This window comes from Populus alba, chromosome 18 (assembly GCF_005239225.2).
Source record: "Populus alba chromosome 18, ASM523922v2, whole genome shotgun sequence".
Lineage (NCBI taxonomy): Eukaryota > Viridiplantae > Streptophyta > Magnoliopsida > Malpighiales > Salicaceae > Populus > Populus alba.
The window spans coordinates 8,744,892-8,759,058 of NC_133301.1; the positions used below are offsets into that span (position 1 = coordinate 8,744,892).

At 34.5% G+C, this 14,167-nt stretch overlaps 3 protein-coding genes across 3 annotated transcripts; 2 read left to right on the forward strand and 1 right to left on the reverse strand.

Moving 5' to 3' along the window:
* Positions 1-488: 488 nt before the first annotated feature.
* LOC118054187 (GDP-fucose transporter 1) lies at positions 489-2,022 on the forward strand. The gene has a single exon (XM_035065673.2). The coding sequence runs from the start codon at positions 803-805 to the stop codon at positions 1,838-1,840; it is 1,038 nt and encodes a 345-aa protein (XP_034921564.1). The 5' UTR covers positions 489-802; the 3' UTR covers positions 1,841-2,022.
* A 1,177-nt stretch (positions 2,023-3,199) lies between these two features.
* Positions 3,200-5,581, reverse strand: LOC118054188 (pentatricopeptide repeat-containing protein At1g08070, chloroplastic). Its single transcript, XM_035065674.2, has one exon. The coding sequence runs from the start codon at positions 5,445-5,447 to the stop codon at positions 3,294-3,296; it is 2,154 nt and encodes a 717-aa protein (XP_034921565.1). The 5' UTR covers positions 5,448-5,581; the 3' UTR covers positions 3,200-3,293.
* A 6,854-nt stretch (positions 5,582-12,435) lies between these two features.
* Positions 12,436-13,939, forward strand: LOC118054189 (uncharacterized). Its single transcript, XM_035065675.2, is given in 1 exon segment — positions 12,436-13,939. A coding segment is annotated over 1 exon segment (1,188 nt). The 5' UTR covers positions 12,436-12,598; the 3' UTR covers positions 13,787-13,939.
* Positions 13,940-14,167: the final 228 nt, after the last annotated feature.

The following is a 14,167-nucleotide window of genomic DNA, read 5'->3' on the forward strand; positions in this document are numbered from 1 at the left end:
TAATGAATCGAGTGTAGTTACTCTTTAACTATTTTTTAAATGTTTTTTTATTTGATTTATTGATCTTACAAATCAACAATTTATATTATCATTTTAAACCCCTCCTCTCTTTTTTTTTTTTCTAATAATACTTTATGCACTACATGATATTATTATTGAATAAAAAGGTTACCCTAAAGTCTAATCTCAACTAATTAATAGTAAACACATCTATTAATTAAATTCCGATGAAAATTAAAAAAATATATCAATGGACTCTCAGTAAAATATCACTTTCAAATATCAGAGAATATTAAACGACAAAGAGGACTAACTTGTAAGAGTAAGAAAGGTTAAGTTAGAAATTGTAAGAAATTAAGAGGTTGGTGACTTATTTATGAAAACCTATATAGTTTGGGGGTTGATTTGTAATACCAGTATTTGTTTTTCCTCGGGCGGCGCGCACACGCGCACAGAGAAATATATAGGAACGTGAAGGAAACAGGATCGCACGGTGTTTGTCTGACTGTCAAATTACACACCCATCCATCGTACCAAATTACTTGTTTCATAATCATCCCTTATTACATTTGCAAATCCCGCGTTCTCTCTCTCTCCCTCTCCCTCCCCATCATCCGCCTTGCTGTTTTTGTCGGTGGTTCCTAATCTCTTTTCTTTTCGTTGTATAATCAGAAACTTGGACTCAATTAGTTAGAACATCAATTTCCATTATGAAGACTTTTTCTCTGTAATTTTTATCGCTTGGATCTGTGTTTGTCGAAAATAATTTGTCAGACAGAAAGGGAGGACGAGGAGGATCAGAATGTCTTCGATTCGAGTGGATTCCACTAAGCAATTGGCGACGAGTAGTCTTGTGGTGGGTTATGCACTTTGTTCAAGTTTGCTTGCCGTAATTAACAAGTTTGCAATTACCAAATTTAACTACCCTGGCCTTTTAACTGCATTGCAGTACCTAACCTCTGCATTGGGTGTTTGGGTTTTAGGCAAATTGGGGTTTTTATATCATGATTCCTTCTCTTATGAAACTGCCAAGAAGTTCTTACCTGCTGCTCTTGTTTTCTATCTGGCTATCTTTACGAATACCAATCTTTTGCGTCATGCCAATGTCGACACGTTTATTGTGTTCAGATCCTTAACACCCCTTTTGGTGGCTATAGCTGACACTCTGTTTAGAAAACAACCCATCCCATCCAAGCTCACCTTCGTCTCCTTGTTTGTTATATTGGGTGGTGCTGTTGGCTATGTGGCCACTGATTCTGCTTTTACTTTGACTGCTTACTCTTGGGCACTTGCATATTTAGTCACTATTACTTCTGAGATGGTTTATATCAAACACATTGTCTCCAATATTGGACTCAACACCTGGGGTCTTGTGTTCTACAATAATTTGTTGTCATTGATGATGGCGCCGCTCTTCTGGATTCTTACGGGGGAGTATAGTGAGGTGTTTGCTTCCTGGGGATCAAAAGCTGGGAATTGGTTTGAATTTGATGCATTTTTTGCTGTGTCTTTGTCGTGCATTTTTGGTTTTCTTATTAGTTTCTTCGGATTTGCTGCAAGGAAGGCAATATCGGCCACCGCGTTTACTGTCACCGGGGTTGTCAATAAGTTTCTTACTGTTGTCATCAATGTGTTTATTTGGGATAAACATGCTAGCCCGGTTGGTTTATTTTGTCTTATATTCACGCTTGTTGGAGGTGTTCTTTATCAGCAGTCAGTTACTGGAGCTGGCAGCGCTCCATTGCAGCGTGAGACCGTTTCTAATCAGACAGGTGATGAAAATGATGGTGATGAGGAGAGTCAACTGATCAAAAAGACCGATGGTGATGGAGAGAAATAGAGAGGGACTAAAACTGGTAAACTTGCTTCTGTGTGATTGCTCTTATTTTCGTATGTTTTTAGTCTATTTAGCAATGACGATGATTTGAATAAAATTATTGGGATTTATGGAGGTTTTGTTTTTATTAGTAGCAATTCTGTTAGTTGTGTGAGATATTCAAAAGATATTGCCCTTTTAAGTTATATGTGATCTCTAATCTGTGTCTTATATCTACGTTGGAATTGATTGGTTACTTTAGTGATCATTTTTTGGTGTTTTGGCATCATTCATTTCATGAAGAGGTGCTTTTTTAATCCCAAGGTTGAGCTTCAAGTCCTTAGTATAAATTTACTGCTCTTCAGCTCCACTTAGAATTGGGTTGCTGCTCAAGAATGATAACATTAGACATTTATTTATTTATTTTTCACTTTTAGGGTGACATTAATCTTTTCCTTGGCTCACATTTAGACTTAGGACCTTTCACGTACCTTTTATTGAACAAATCACCAGATACATGTGAAATGTAGCCAGATTTAGTGTAGAGCAATTGAGGAATCAACTGCTGGTCTGGACTCTTATGAGCTGCTGATATCTGGCATATCATAATCGATGATGAACTTACTCTTCCCGTTTTTTGACTCCAGAAAAAAGAGTTTCTTTGTCACATTACTTTAGGTTTGAGCATCTGTTAGTGGAATCAAAAAAATATCTGGTAGTTCAGACAATAAGAAATACACGAGAGCCTGAGCAGTGGCTCTTTTTTCTATGTTTAAATTTCTCTTCATTTTGTGTATTTCCAATGAATTCCTCTAATTATTTAATCTGATTAAATTGCTTTGTCGTTGGCATGCATTACAAAGACTGCCAGTTGACATGGGGCATTGTGGTCTGTTTTATGACAGGGTTTTAGGTGTGATACAAACCTGTACAGGTTGAACTTTATTTTGTGTTTCTTTAACCTTGGTTAGGCATACAAGTTTTTGTAGTTTGATTTCTCATCTCTGATAAATTCAGAACACCCATTGATATGCGTGGAAACCATTGGCATGTCGTTCTTTGTTGCTTACCATGGGTAATGAAATCCCGGCATCAGTTAAACTAGTTCCTAACATTTCTTATCTGTCTGTGAATAATTTCTATCCAGAACTGTGCCCAGTCTTTGTATGGAAGAGAGCATGAGGATTAGTGCTTCCATCTAATCTAAATAAGATCAACTTGCCTTCTCCTGCAGCATATGCATCTTTTGTAACCATGCATGGGCGATTTTATTAGGAGCTTAAGACAAGTGCTATAATTGGGTTCTCTGCATTTTAGCCCCTAAAGCATCATTTTGTGTTTTCGGGGCCTGAACTGCACTTTGAAATCTTCAAGGGGATTGGATCTAGTAATGAAAGAGCTATTCATTTGTGTGGACAGAGTGCTCAATAGTGAAAATTATTAGAACTCTATAGAATGCTTGATGCTCACCATGACATCACCAGAAACCCCTGCACGAACAGGTTCCGTCCTTAAAATGGTGAAACCGGTTCCTGTCCCTCACAATTATTTCCCTATTGTATAGTTTGGAGATAAGCTTAGTTGCACTGTGGCAATCACTGCATATACGCAGGTTTTTCACAACTCGAATTGGAGCCCCGACGCTTGTACTTAAGAGGCCAAAGGCAATTGCCAACTTCTCGCTATGGAGGCTAAGCTCGGTCTCCTTTTCCTCCTCAGCCATGTCAAATAACACCTCTGATTTGTCAGGAACATAACCAGCGTTCTTTAGTTTGCTAATCATGTCCTCCAACATTTCGTTAATCTCCGAGGATTGGCGGTGTGATGAATCCCCCTTCACGAATTCATGGACGACTCCATGAACCTCGATTTGGCTGCAACCTGGAGGCTTTTTCATACCTCTTTCCGCCATCAATTCCCTGGTTCTCTTCGCCTCCTCCCATTTCTTCGAAGATTTATAAATATTTGACAGAAGTACATACGTTCCCGAATGATATGGGTCAATCTCCAAGAGTTGTTTAGCTGCTCTTTCTGCAGCCTCAAGGTTTCCATGGATTCTGCAGGCACCAAGAAGACCCCCCAAAACAAATCGATCAGGTGCCATTGGCATGCTCTGTATCAACTCCTCTGCTTCAGCTATGCGACCAGCTCGTCCTAGTATATCAACCAAGGCACCATAGTGTTCGATGGTAGGGTGAATGCCATAGGTATCAGACATGGAGTTAAAATGTGAAATGCCTTCATCAACAAATCCAGCATGGCTACACGCAGCCAAAACCCCGACAAATGTGATTGCATCCGGTTTGACTCCCCTGATATGCATCTCCTCAAAATATTGCAAAGCGTTCTCCGATTGCCCGCACATTGCAAGACCTAGAATCAAAGCTGTCCAAGTCATTACATCTTTCTCAGGCATCTCATGAAACACTTGTATCGCAGTTCCTATGCTTCCACACTTGGCATACATGTCCACAAGAGCTGTTCCTAAAGCAACATCCACGTCAATCCTCTGCTTCATAATGTAGGCATGTAACCACTTTCCCAGCTCTAGAGCAACCAGATGAGTGCAAGCGAGCAGCAGGCTCGCCATGGTCACCTTGTCACCTTTAATGCCCTTGGTTTGCATCTCACGAAACAGCAGCAAAGCCTCCTCGTAATCACTATCCTCAACATGCCCGTTTATCATGATATTCCAAGAAAACAAGTTTTTTTCCTGGGCATTGTCAAATAGATCCCTTGCTAGTTGTACACATCCACACTTGCAGTAAGCGTCCATAAGAACCGTGTTGAGAACCACATGGCGCCCAAAACCATGCTCGTCAATGTACTCATGAATCCTTTTCACCATTGCCAAATCTCTCGCTCTTGCGCATGCAGTTAAGACATTAACCAAGGTAACCTCATTAGGGTTCACATTTTCACTCTTTATCATTCTATCGAAAAGCCTCACAGCTTCATTGGGTTGATCCCACTGTGCATGGGCCCCGATCATGGTGGCCCAAGAAACTACAGTCTTATCCTCCATTTTATCGAACACCTTTCTAGCTGACACCAAACAACCGCAATTCGAATACATATTCATCAAGGTGTTTTGGGCATATGTATCTGAAGCAAAACCAAGCTTCGTAGAGTGACAATGTATCTGTTTTCCCTCGGATGAATTTCTGCAAGACTTGAACAATGAGGGAAAGGTGTATCTATCCGGTATCAAGCCTTGAACCATCATTTCTTGATAGAAAAGAAGTGCCTCTTGATGCAAGTTCTTATCGGTGCAGCCTCGAATTATAGAGTTGCAAGTATAGGAAGTGGGATTTGGGATTTGAGAGAAGACAAGACGAGCATACTGGAGACTTCCCGAGTCTTGAAGAGAGCAAAAGGCCACAATTTTGCTGGCGGTGAAGGGGTCGAAGAAGAGGCCTGTCCTGAGCATTTGAGCATGGATTTGCTTGAGCTGGGACATGTTGGAGCATTTTTCTATCGAAACAATACATGGATGTGGTTGGTTTAGGTCATCAATGCTGCTTGCGATCATACCAATAGTAGAGGCGGAGGTGGGGTTTCTTGTGAGGAGGGGATTTTCTGAAGATAAGGGAGGTTTAATATGGTGTTGGAGAGTGAGAGGAGCGGCCATTGCTCCTTGTTTGCTCGTTATTTCCGATTAGAAATATCTGAAGTTCTCTCTTTTAGATAAGTTTCGAGACTTCTTTGCCATCTCCATGCTCCCATTTCTCATGTAAATCCAAATGTATATGGACCACTCGTCCACTATTCATAACAAGCTCTTTCCGATCAACGTTTTGTTTTCTTTGGTCGGATTACAAAATTACTCTAACAATCATGTAGTTTGGTTTTTATTTTATTTTACAATTTTTTTTTTTTAAATTACAATTTATGTTTTGATTTTTGAAGATTGATAACACTTTATATTCTCAATTGGAACAAAAAAAATCAACAAAAAAACCTATTTATCTACAAAACTACCATTATATTTTAAATAATAACTAAAAAATCTCCGGAGATAAAAAGAAAAAGAAAAAGAAACCACTAAGAGCCGTTGCTTTGTTTTTATAATAAAAGAGTCATTGCTCAATATTTTAGTATTTACAAAAATACCATAAATTTCAATTTTTAACAACCACATCCAGCCACAATCAACCATTTTTTACCAAACAAAAATTCCAACAACCTCCTCATCATTAACCCCAACATATCCTTCCCTCTTTTCACAGTAATTTCATCAAATAAACCTGTCAAAATCCCACAAGACACAACAAACCAATGATGTTACAAAAAAAGTTATATATCAGACTTTTTTTTTTTTTAACCTATGATATATATATATATATATAATTTTGTATGTGCATGGTTTATAGAAGTTATAGAAAGGTTGCTCATAAATAATAGCAAAGAATAAAAAACAATGACTAATAAAATAACATTATAATCAAAGATACAACCAATTTTCACCATAACTCATTGTCAACCTTTCCTTTCCCATTTACACCATAATTCCATTAAATAAACATGGTTGAAATTCCACAATCCACACAACCAACCTAAAAAATTATAAAAGTAAGTTATATATTAGAGTCCTAATTTGTTTCAACATATGATGAACTCCCATGATGTACAAATATATTTAGCATTTTGGGTTATGTATGGTTTATAAAAGTTATATAGAGGTTGTAGATAAATAATAACAAAGAATAAAAACAATGACTAATAAAAGATTTTGTAATTAAAGAAACAATCAAAGCACTTTGGAGGTAGGGGAACAATGATAATTAACTAATAAAAAGTAGAATGATTAAAAAGTTTGCAATCAGGCTTCAAGGTCATTAAAATAAACTACAACCTAAAATAAACTCATTATATTTAGGAAATTATTCACGTCGAGAGTTGAAATAGATTATTTAGTAACTAGCCAAGACAAACACGTATCTACTATTATGATAGAAAAACATAGATACTAAATGTTCAGAATTATGATGTAGAGTGTTCTTCAAAATAGTTTTTTACTTGAAAATGCATCAAAATGATTTTTTTTTATTTTTTTTTATTTTTTATATCAGTACTATCACATATGTGTGGTGTCACGATGACCATCCTCCTGGATCAGTATTTTGGTGTAGGTGGAAAGAACAATGAATTATTATCCTTTATCAATTAAAAATGTTCGGAAGACAATAATAATTAAAGAACATATAATTTATAATCGAACAAGGTTGCAGATGTAAACCTCATATTCACAAGTTTATTCTCCTTAAAATAATAATCTTGAAGTTTGTCTTCCTAAGAGGTTTATAAAATCTTTAATATGTAAAAAAAAAAAACTCTATCTCAACTAGAAAATAAATAAAAAAATCAAATTACAAAGCAAAGAAGCATAAAATCTGAAATAAGTAGGAAATAAAAAAATAACAAAGAAAATCACAAAAACTGTCAAAATTAGGGCCTTAACGAGATTTTTGATATCTAAAGATTCGATGCTTTGCATAGTGACATAGTAAAAATTTGAGCACAATCCAATGATCAGATATTATGGCCCTTTTGAGCTGTTATTCTAGTATGGCATGATTAGACTTCCTTTTGAGCATAAACTTATCCTAGTGGTCCATAAATGCATCTGTTAGGCCATGTACATAATCTATCTGGGATAGATCTTTATTTAATTATAGCAAACTCATATATGATTGCTTAGAATCACCTGTTATTGTAGTTAAGCTATGATGGGTTCGTCGAGCTTTGATCCCATTCCGAAGTGTTCTGGTCATTAAGTTTTGTAATGAGGTAGGTCCGACTGCATCATTTTTCTCGGGCTGGAAAGAACTCGTCCACGAGTTTTATTCCTTCTCTAAATAAGAAGTAAAGTGATGGGTATTGAAGACATTAAAAGTCTTCATTAAATAAGGAAGACAAATCCTGTAAGCATTGTCATTTATCTTCTGTAACACCTTACAATGACCTATCTTTCTTTTCTTCAACTTGTTATACTCACCCACTGAAAACCTTTCAAGTGTAAGGACTGCCCGTACCAAATCACCAACCTTAAATACCACTCTCTTATGATGAGTATCAGCTAAGGCTTTATACTTGGCATTGTTATCGTTGATTGTCTGTTTGACCTATTTATGAATGTCATATCTATAGCTTGGATGCTCAATCATCTAATACAAGGAACTTAAATTAACTCCAGTACTCTAAAAGGATTATGCCTATAGACAATCTCAAAAGGCCTGGTCTAATTCCAAGACCTACTAGAAGCAAGTTTTGTCTGTGAAAATACTATATCTCACTATTTTGGTTTATCTCCAACTAGGTTTTGCAATAAATTGCTAAGGCTGTAATTTTCCACCTATGTTTGCCCATATACTCAAGGGTGATAATCACCGCTAAAGTTTAGTTGAGTTCTCATCCTTCTCACAAACTCTTCCAGAAATTACTTATAACCTTGACATCTCAATTTCTTCCGAAGCTTCACAATTGTCAATAGCTTGAGCCGATTGAAAAGACTAAGGGCTTCACTCTAAAAGGATGTTGCTTCTTTTGCTGCTAATGTCGCCTCTGCCACTGCATCACTCTCATCTTAATGGAAAAAGTAAAATGGAGGGAGAGATACTTAAAGTAAAGTGAATACCCAGTTTAGACCGTCGAAACCCCAAAAAAAAAAAAAAGGGTAATCCTAAGCCAAATCCTATTTTCCGAAAACATTCAAAGTGATGGACCTAAAAATACCATACATTAAAGTAAAGCTGGGCTACCTGAGATGTATCCATGGTGTTTTAACATGCTATAAAATTGATCATCTTCAAAAACCTGTTAACAACAAGAGAAATAAAATCCATGCTTATTGTGTGCAGGGTAAGGGGGTTTATAACCCATAATTTGATAAGGCCCCCTTGGACCTTTAACAAATAGCACACCTCTCGATAAAAGCTGGAAACCTAACCTGACAACTTAGGTTAGTGATAGTCTATGGACATTAGAGCCAATTTCTTACCTGGTCCAAAATGATTCTTATAATGTAATTCATGAATGATATGCTCTTACAAAGAACAAATTGGAAAATAAAGCTACAAACCATGGAAAAGATAACCATTTAAAAGCACAAAGTTATCTTGCTTTCCTTCCTTCAATAACTCAACATACATTTAACCGAACAAGGGATCACCCAAATACAGCTCATAGAAAAGTATCAAACCCCAGCACATAGATATGTATAGTACTAAGCAAGGTTACCTGCCAACTAAAAGCATCGACAACCTTGTTTAGGTTGCCCAATTGATGTCTCAATGACAAGGTGAACTCCTAAGAAAATGACACCCACTTCGCATGCCGACGACTTAACTTATGCTTCCCATTTATATACTTTAGATCTTTATGACTTGTAATTACAATAAATTCCTTCTACATAAGGTATTGCCTCTAATGCTTCAGAGAATGAACAACTACATAAAACTTCAGATCATATGTGGAATAGTTCTTTTTTGAGCTAGATAGTTTCTAACTAAAAAAAAAGTGATTAAATGCCCATCTTAGCTAATAATTCCTCCAATACCTACCTTAGAAGCATCATAATTTACTTCAAATAACTTCTTAAAGTTTGGTAATGCCAACACTAGAGCTTTCATTATCATCTCTTCACTAATTGAAAACTGGTTTCAGCCTCGTCTAACCACTAAAAAGTACACCTATTTAGGCACTATGTACTAGGTGTGATAAGTGAACTGAAATTCCTGATTATTTTTTTTATATAAAAAGATGCAAGATCATAAAAACTATGAACATCGTGGATGTTTTTTGGTGTCAGCCATTCAATAATTATAGAAATCTTACTTCAATCAGCCTGAACACCATCAAAAGACATAGTAAAGCCCATGTATCAGTGAAGAACTTACACTTTTTTTGGTTGGCATACATTTTTTTTCCTTCCTTAAAATATTAAAAATAGCTTGTAGATGCTTCAAATGAGATTCTAGAGTGAGACTATAAATTATAATGTCAATAAAATAGACCAGAACAAATCTGCCTATAAATAACCTCAATACATAATGCATGAACCACATGAATATGCTGGGAGCATTAGATAGTATAAATAGTATGATCATCCACTTATATAACCTATGATGAGTTTTAAAGGTTGTCTTCTATTCATCTCCTAAATTGATTATGATATGATGAAATTTATTTTTAAAATTAAAAATATATTTATTTTTTGCAATATTTTTAATAAGGTTAATATATGCAGCCTTGCATAATTATTTATTTATTTATTATATTCAATAAATTTTATGTGTGTTTGTAATATTAAATATTTTGACCTGTATTTATCTCTTAATTTTTTTTAGTTTTTTTTGTTATTGTTAATGATTTTTTTTAATTTATATAAACAATTATCGGCTTATTTGATTACATTCCTGAATGAGCTTTTTAATATATACTTTAAATTTATTTTAAAAAAAATACTCTGCATAACCAGGTTTTTTTTTTTTAAAATAAATTTATGATCCATAGCATGCACGGATAAAATAGATCCGGTTAAAAGTGATAAAAAAAAAAAAACAAAGTGTATGAAATTTTATATATATAAAAAAGGTTGCATAATGTTACAGACTTGTCATTGCTACAATGACCAACACAGTGAAAAGATTGGTAAAAAAATTATTATTATTATTATTTTTTTAATATAGTATATTGTATAATACTGCCATAAGTTACACGTACCTTAACTTTATTAATTGTTTTTTAATGGGTGTGGAACTCGAAACTGCTTTGGATAAAGGTTTATTTATTTTTATATTTTAAAAGTATTTAAAAAAATTAAAATTTCTTTTTATTTTAAATTAATATTTTTTGATATTTTTATATTATTTTAATGTATTAATTTTTAAAATATTTTGTTAAAAATAAAAATAAATATTATTTTAATTTATTTTTAAATAAAAAATATTTTAAAAATTAAACAATCTAAGCTTTATCGGAAAAACTCATAAAGTCCAATCCAATACGACGAAGGGAAGGTCAGCGTCACATGACTCATCACTGTGTTTAATTAATATGCATCATGTATGAGCTTTGTGTAGACATGTCAAGCGTGCATTGTAATCTACAGTGTTATTATTATTTTTGTATTTTGACTTTTTCTTATTTATTAATTTTTTTAGTTCTTATATGATATATTTATAAAAATTTCAATAGATAATTTATTTTAATTTGTCTTTATATAATTATTACAATATTAAAAAAATATTTTAGTATCAAATTGGTATCAAAAGAATATTGCAGCATCACAGTATAATTTATTTAAAAAAAAAACTTTAGTTAAATAAAAATTAATTTTTTAATTAATTTTATATTATTAAACTTTGTAGAGTCAATAACTCGCTTTACGAGTTTGATGAGATAACTCTGATTGCTCATGTTTGCGAGTTTAAAAAGACAGTTTTTTTTTTCTTTCTAATTGAACTCAATTATGTAATTGTTTATTTTTCTTTTTATTATATAGTTAAAAAAATAGTTTCATAAGAAAAAATGTTATTAAATTTTAGAAAATTCATAGATCAGTTGACATGTATGATGAATTTAACTTCTTTATATATATATATATATATATATATATATATATATATATTAATTTTATCCTTTGATATTAGACTGATTGAGAATTAAGTTTTATAATTTATTTCGTTTGATTTTCTATAAGGTTACTATAGTTTTAAAAAAGTTTCATTATTAGTTTAATGCTCAATTTTGCGATTTTTTATTTTTTATCATATAATTAAATAAATAATAGTTTAGGAAAAAAAACAAGTTATTAATTCCAATGGAGTTTATTCACGAGTTTAAGGGGTTTACCCATCAAACTAATATTTTTTTTAAAATTTCTAGTCCTTTGATTTTTCTAATTTTTTTTCACTCTTATTCAACATTGGATTGGTTGAAAAATGAAATTTATGGTTTATTTTTTTCTATTTTCTAAAGAGTTATTACGATTTCAAATAAATATTTTTTTTAAGGTTAATGCATGATTTTGAAAGCATATAATGATATCATAAAATTAAATAAAAATAATTTATAAAAATAACAAAGTTATTAAATTTATTGAAGTCCACAACTCAGGTCATAGAATGATATAGGTCGATCCAATCTTTCATCGTCTTAATATAAAAAAAATTATTATCTTAAAGTTTTTTAAAAAGTTATATCATGTTTTTACCATTCATTCAAGTTGTCTTTGAATCCATAAAATTAAATAATTCACTTTGAATTAGCTTTCACGAAGTTTAATTCAAAATTCAAGCTAAACAAAAAACTTGGTTAATAGATTTCAAGATCAAACTACTTGGTTGTATTTAATGATACTATAAAAAAAACTTCATACTTAATTTCTCTTTTAAGTTTAGAAAAAAATTAATTCAATCCACAGCAAAGTGCCAAAAAAATATGCCAGTGTGTATTTATATATATAAAACAGTATGATCTGACCTTGATTTATTTTATATATGCACCTGTCCACAAGACAGATATAATATATGTAATGTGTCCCACTTCACTCACCGTCCATATATAATGGCTATCGATCCGCATGCGATGCTCTGTCATCAATGCTTGCATCGCTTATTAACTAATAACGAAAAGCATCACTAACCTCCAAGTAGCTAGTAGGTCGAGCCCTCGCAAGAGCCCAGCTAAACCGTCTTTATAAAAGAGCAATCCATCAACACTGGAATTACAGAAATCACCGCTAGAGTTTCAGGAGCTGGTGAAAATAGCCTCTGGTTCATGATGGAAACTAATCATGACAGTTCATCAACAAATACCATCGGATTCTGCCTCCTTCCTTCAGAGATCATCCAGAACATACTCCTCCATCTAGCCTTGCCCGAAATCATTTGTCTAAAGTCACTCAACAGATTCGTTGCCGATGTAATCTCCGATAAGTATTTTGTACGCGCGTATAACTCTCAGGCAAGGTCCACCGCATGGGTCTTCGTCTACAAGAAGAGGTGGAACCGTGATGCCTTGCTTCATGGCTTCAACGACCAGTCTAATCGCTGGTTCAGCTTTCAGATTGACAGTTTATTGAAACCCATAATCCGTCCAGGTGATGATATCTATTTTCTGACGGCTAGTTGCAACGTCTTTCTTTTTGTTTCCAACACTCGCGGGGAAGTTATTGCCCTTAATTTGGTTACTAAAGCTGTGAAAACAATCCCTCCAAGCCCACTTGGTCCACGTGGCACGTCTTCTTGGCGAAGATCCGGAATGAAATTGGTTATCACCGGGTCCGATCACTTTCAGTTTCTTTTTGTGGATTTGGTGCGCAACTCCCCGGTTTTGTTTGTGTACTCCTCGCAAACTGACACCTGGCAGTCCACTGAAGCAAGGGAAGGTCTAGCCGGAATGCCACGTGTCTGTCAGAAAGAGGATGGCCACGTATTTCTCAATGTGATCGACGGACCCTATGAAAGCATGGTGACAGCCGTTGGATTGGAGCGTGATGCTCATAATAATTATGCACCAATTGTTCTACGGCCGAGATTCAATCGGAGACCGTGCGATGGACAGAACCTGTTACAGGTGTACGGTGACGGGAGCATGCTGGTCATAAAATCCAGCGGCGGTGATGACGACGGGGATACAGGAGTGAGGATGTTAAATGACATAGAATTATGGGGGGGCTTGCGATTGAATGGAAGCTGGCATAACTGGGAGTATATCTCAAAGGTTCCTTGCAAGATAAAGGAGCAGATTAGGAAACCATATCGAGCTATGAGAGGATGCTTGGAAAGACGAGATGGGATTATTAGGGCTGTTTTGCTGTCTAACTATGATGGCTCATGAGACATAATTTGGCTATCTTATGATATGGGGAGGAGTCTTTGGGCTTGGCTCCCTCTGCCTGATTGCAAGATGAAGGGTCTGAATATGGCCGGCATTGCCTTCTCCTTCGGCCTTGCCTTGTCATGATCATCTTCAAGGTCTGACGACAGTTCTCAGGCGACATGCCTTAATTCTATGCCTTGTGTTGCAAGTTCATATGATAGTGAATATCAGTCTTCTGATCCAGTCATGCGTTGCCCTTTTGTATTTCAACCCTTCATAATATAGATAATAACCGCGTGCTGCTACGAGTTTATAAAAGAAATGTACTTGATAGTGTTATAATGGTAAATCAACGCTAAATAAGTAATAAAAACTAAAAGTATAATAAAGCTAATATTTTCTGACAGAAAAAAAAAGTTGTGTTGGTGATCAAAAACTTAGAGATTAAACAAAATATTTGGACCCAAGGGGGTTTGAGTTTGAGTTCTTCCATGTTCGGACCTAAAATAGTTTGGATTGGGTTCA

Coding starts and splice junctions, on each gene's coding strand:
- LOC118054188 (XM_035065674.2), bottom strand. CDS start 5,447: ATGGCCGCTCCTCTCACTCTCCAACACCATATTAAACCTCCCTTATCT.
- LOC118054187 (XM_035065673.2), top strand. CDS start 803: ATGTCTTCGATTCGAGTGGATTCCACTAAGCAATTGGCGACGAGTAGT.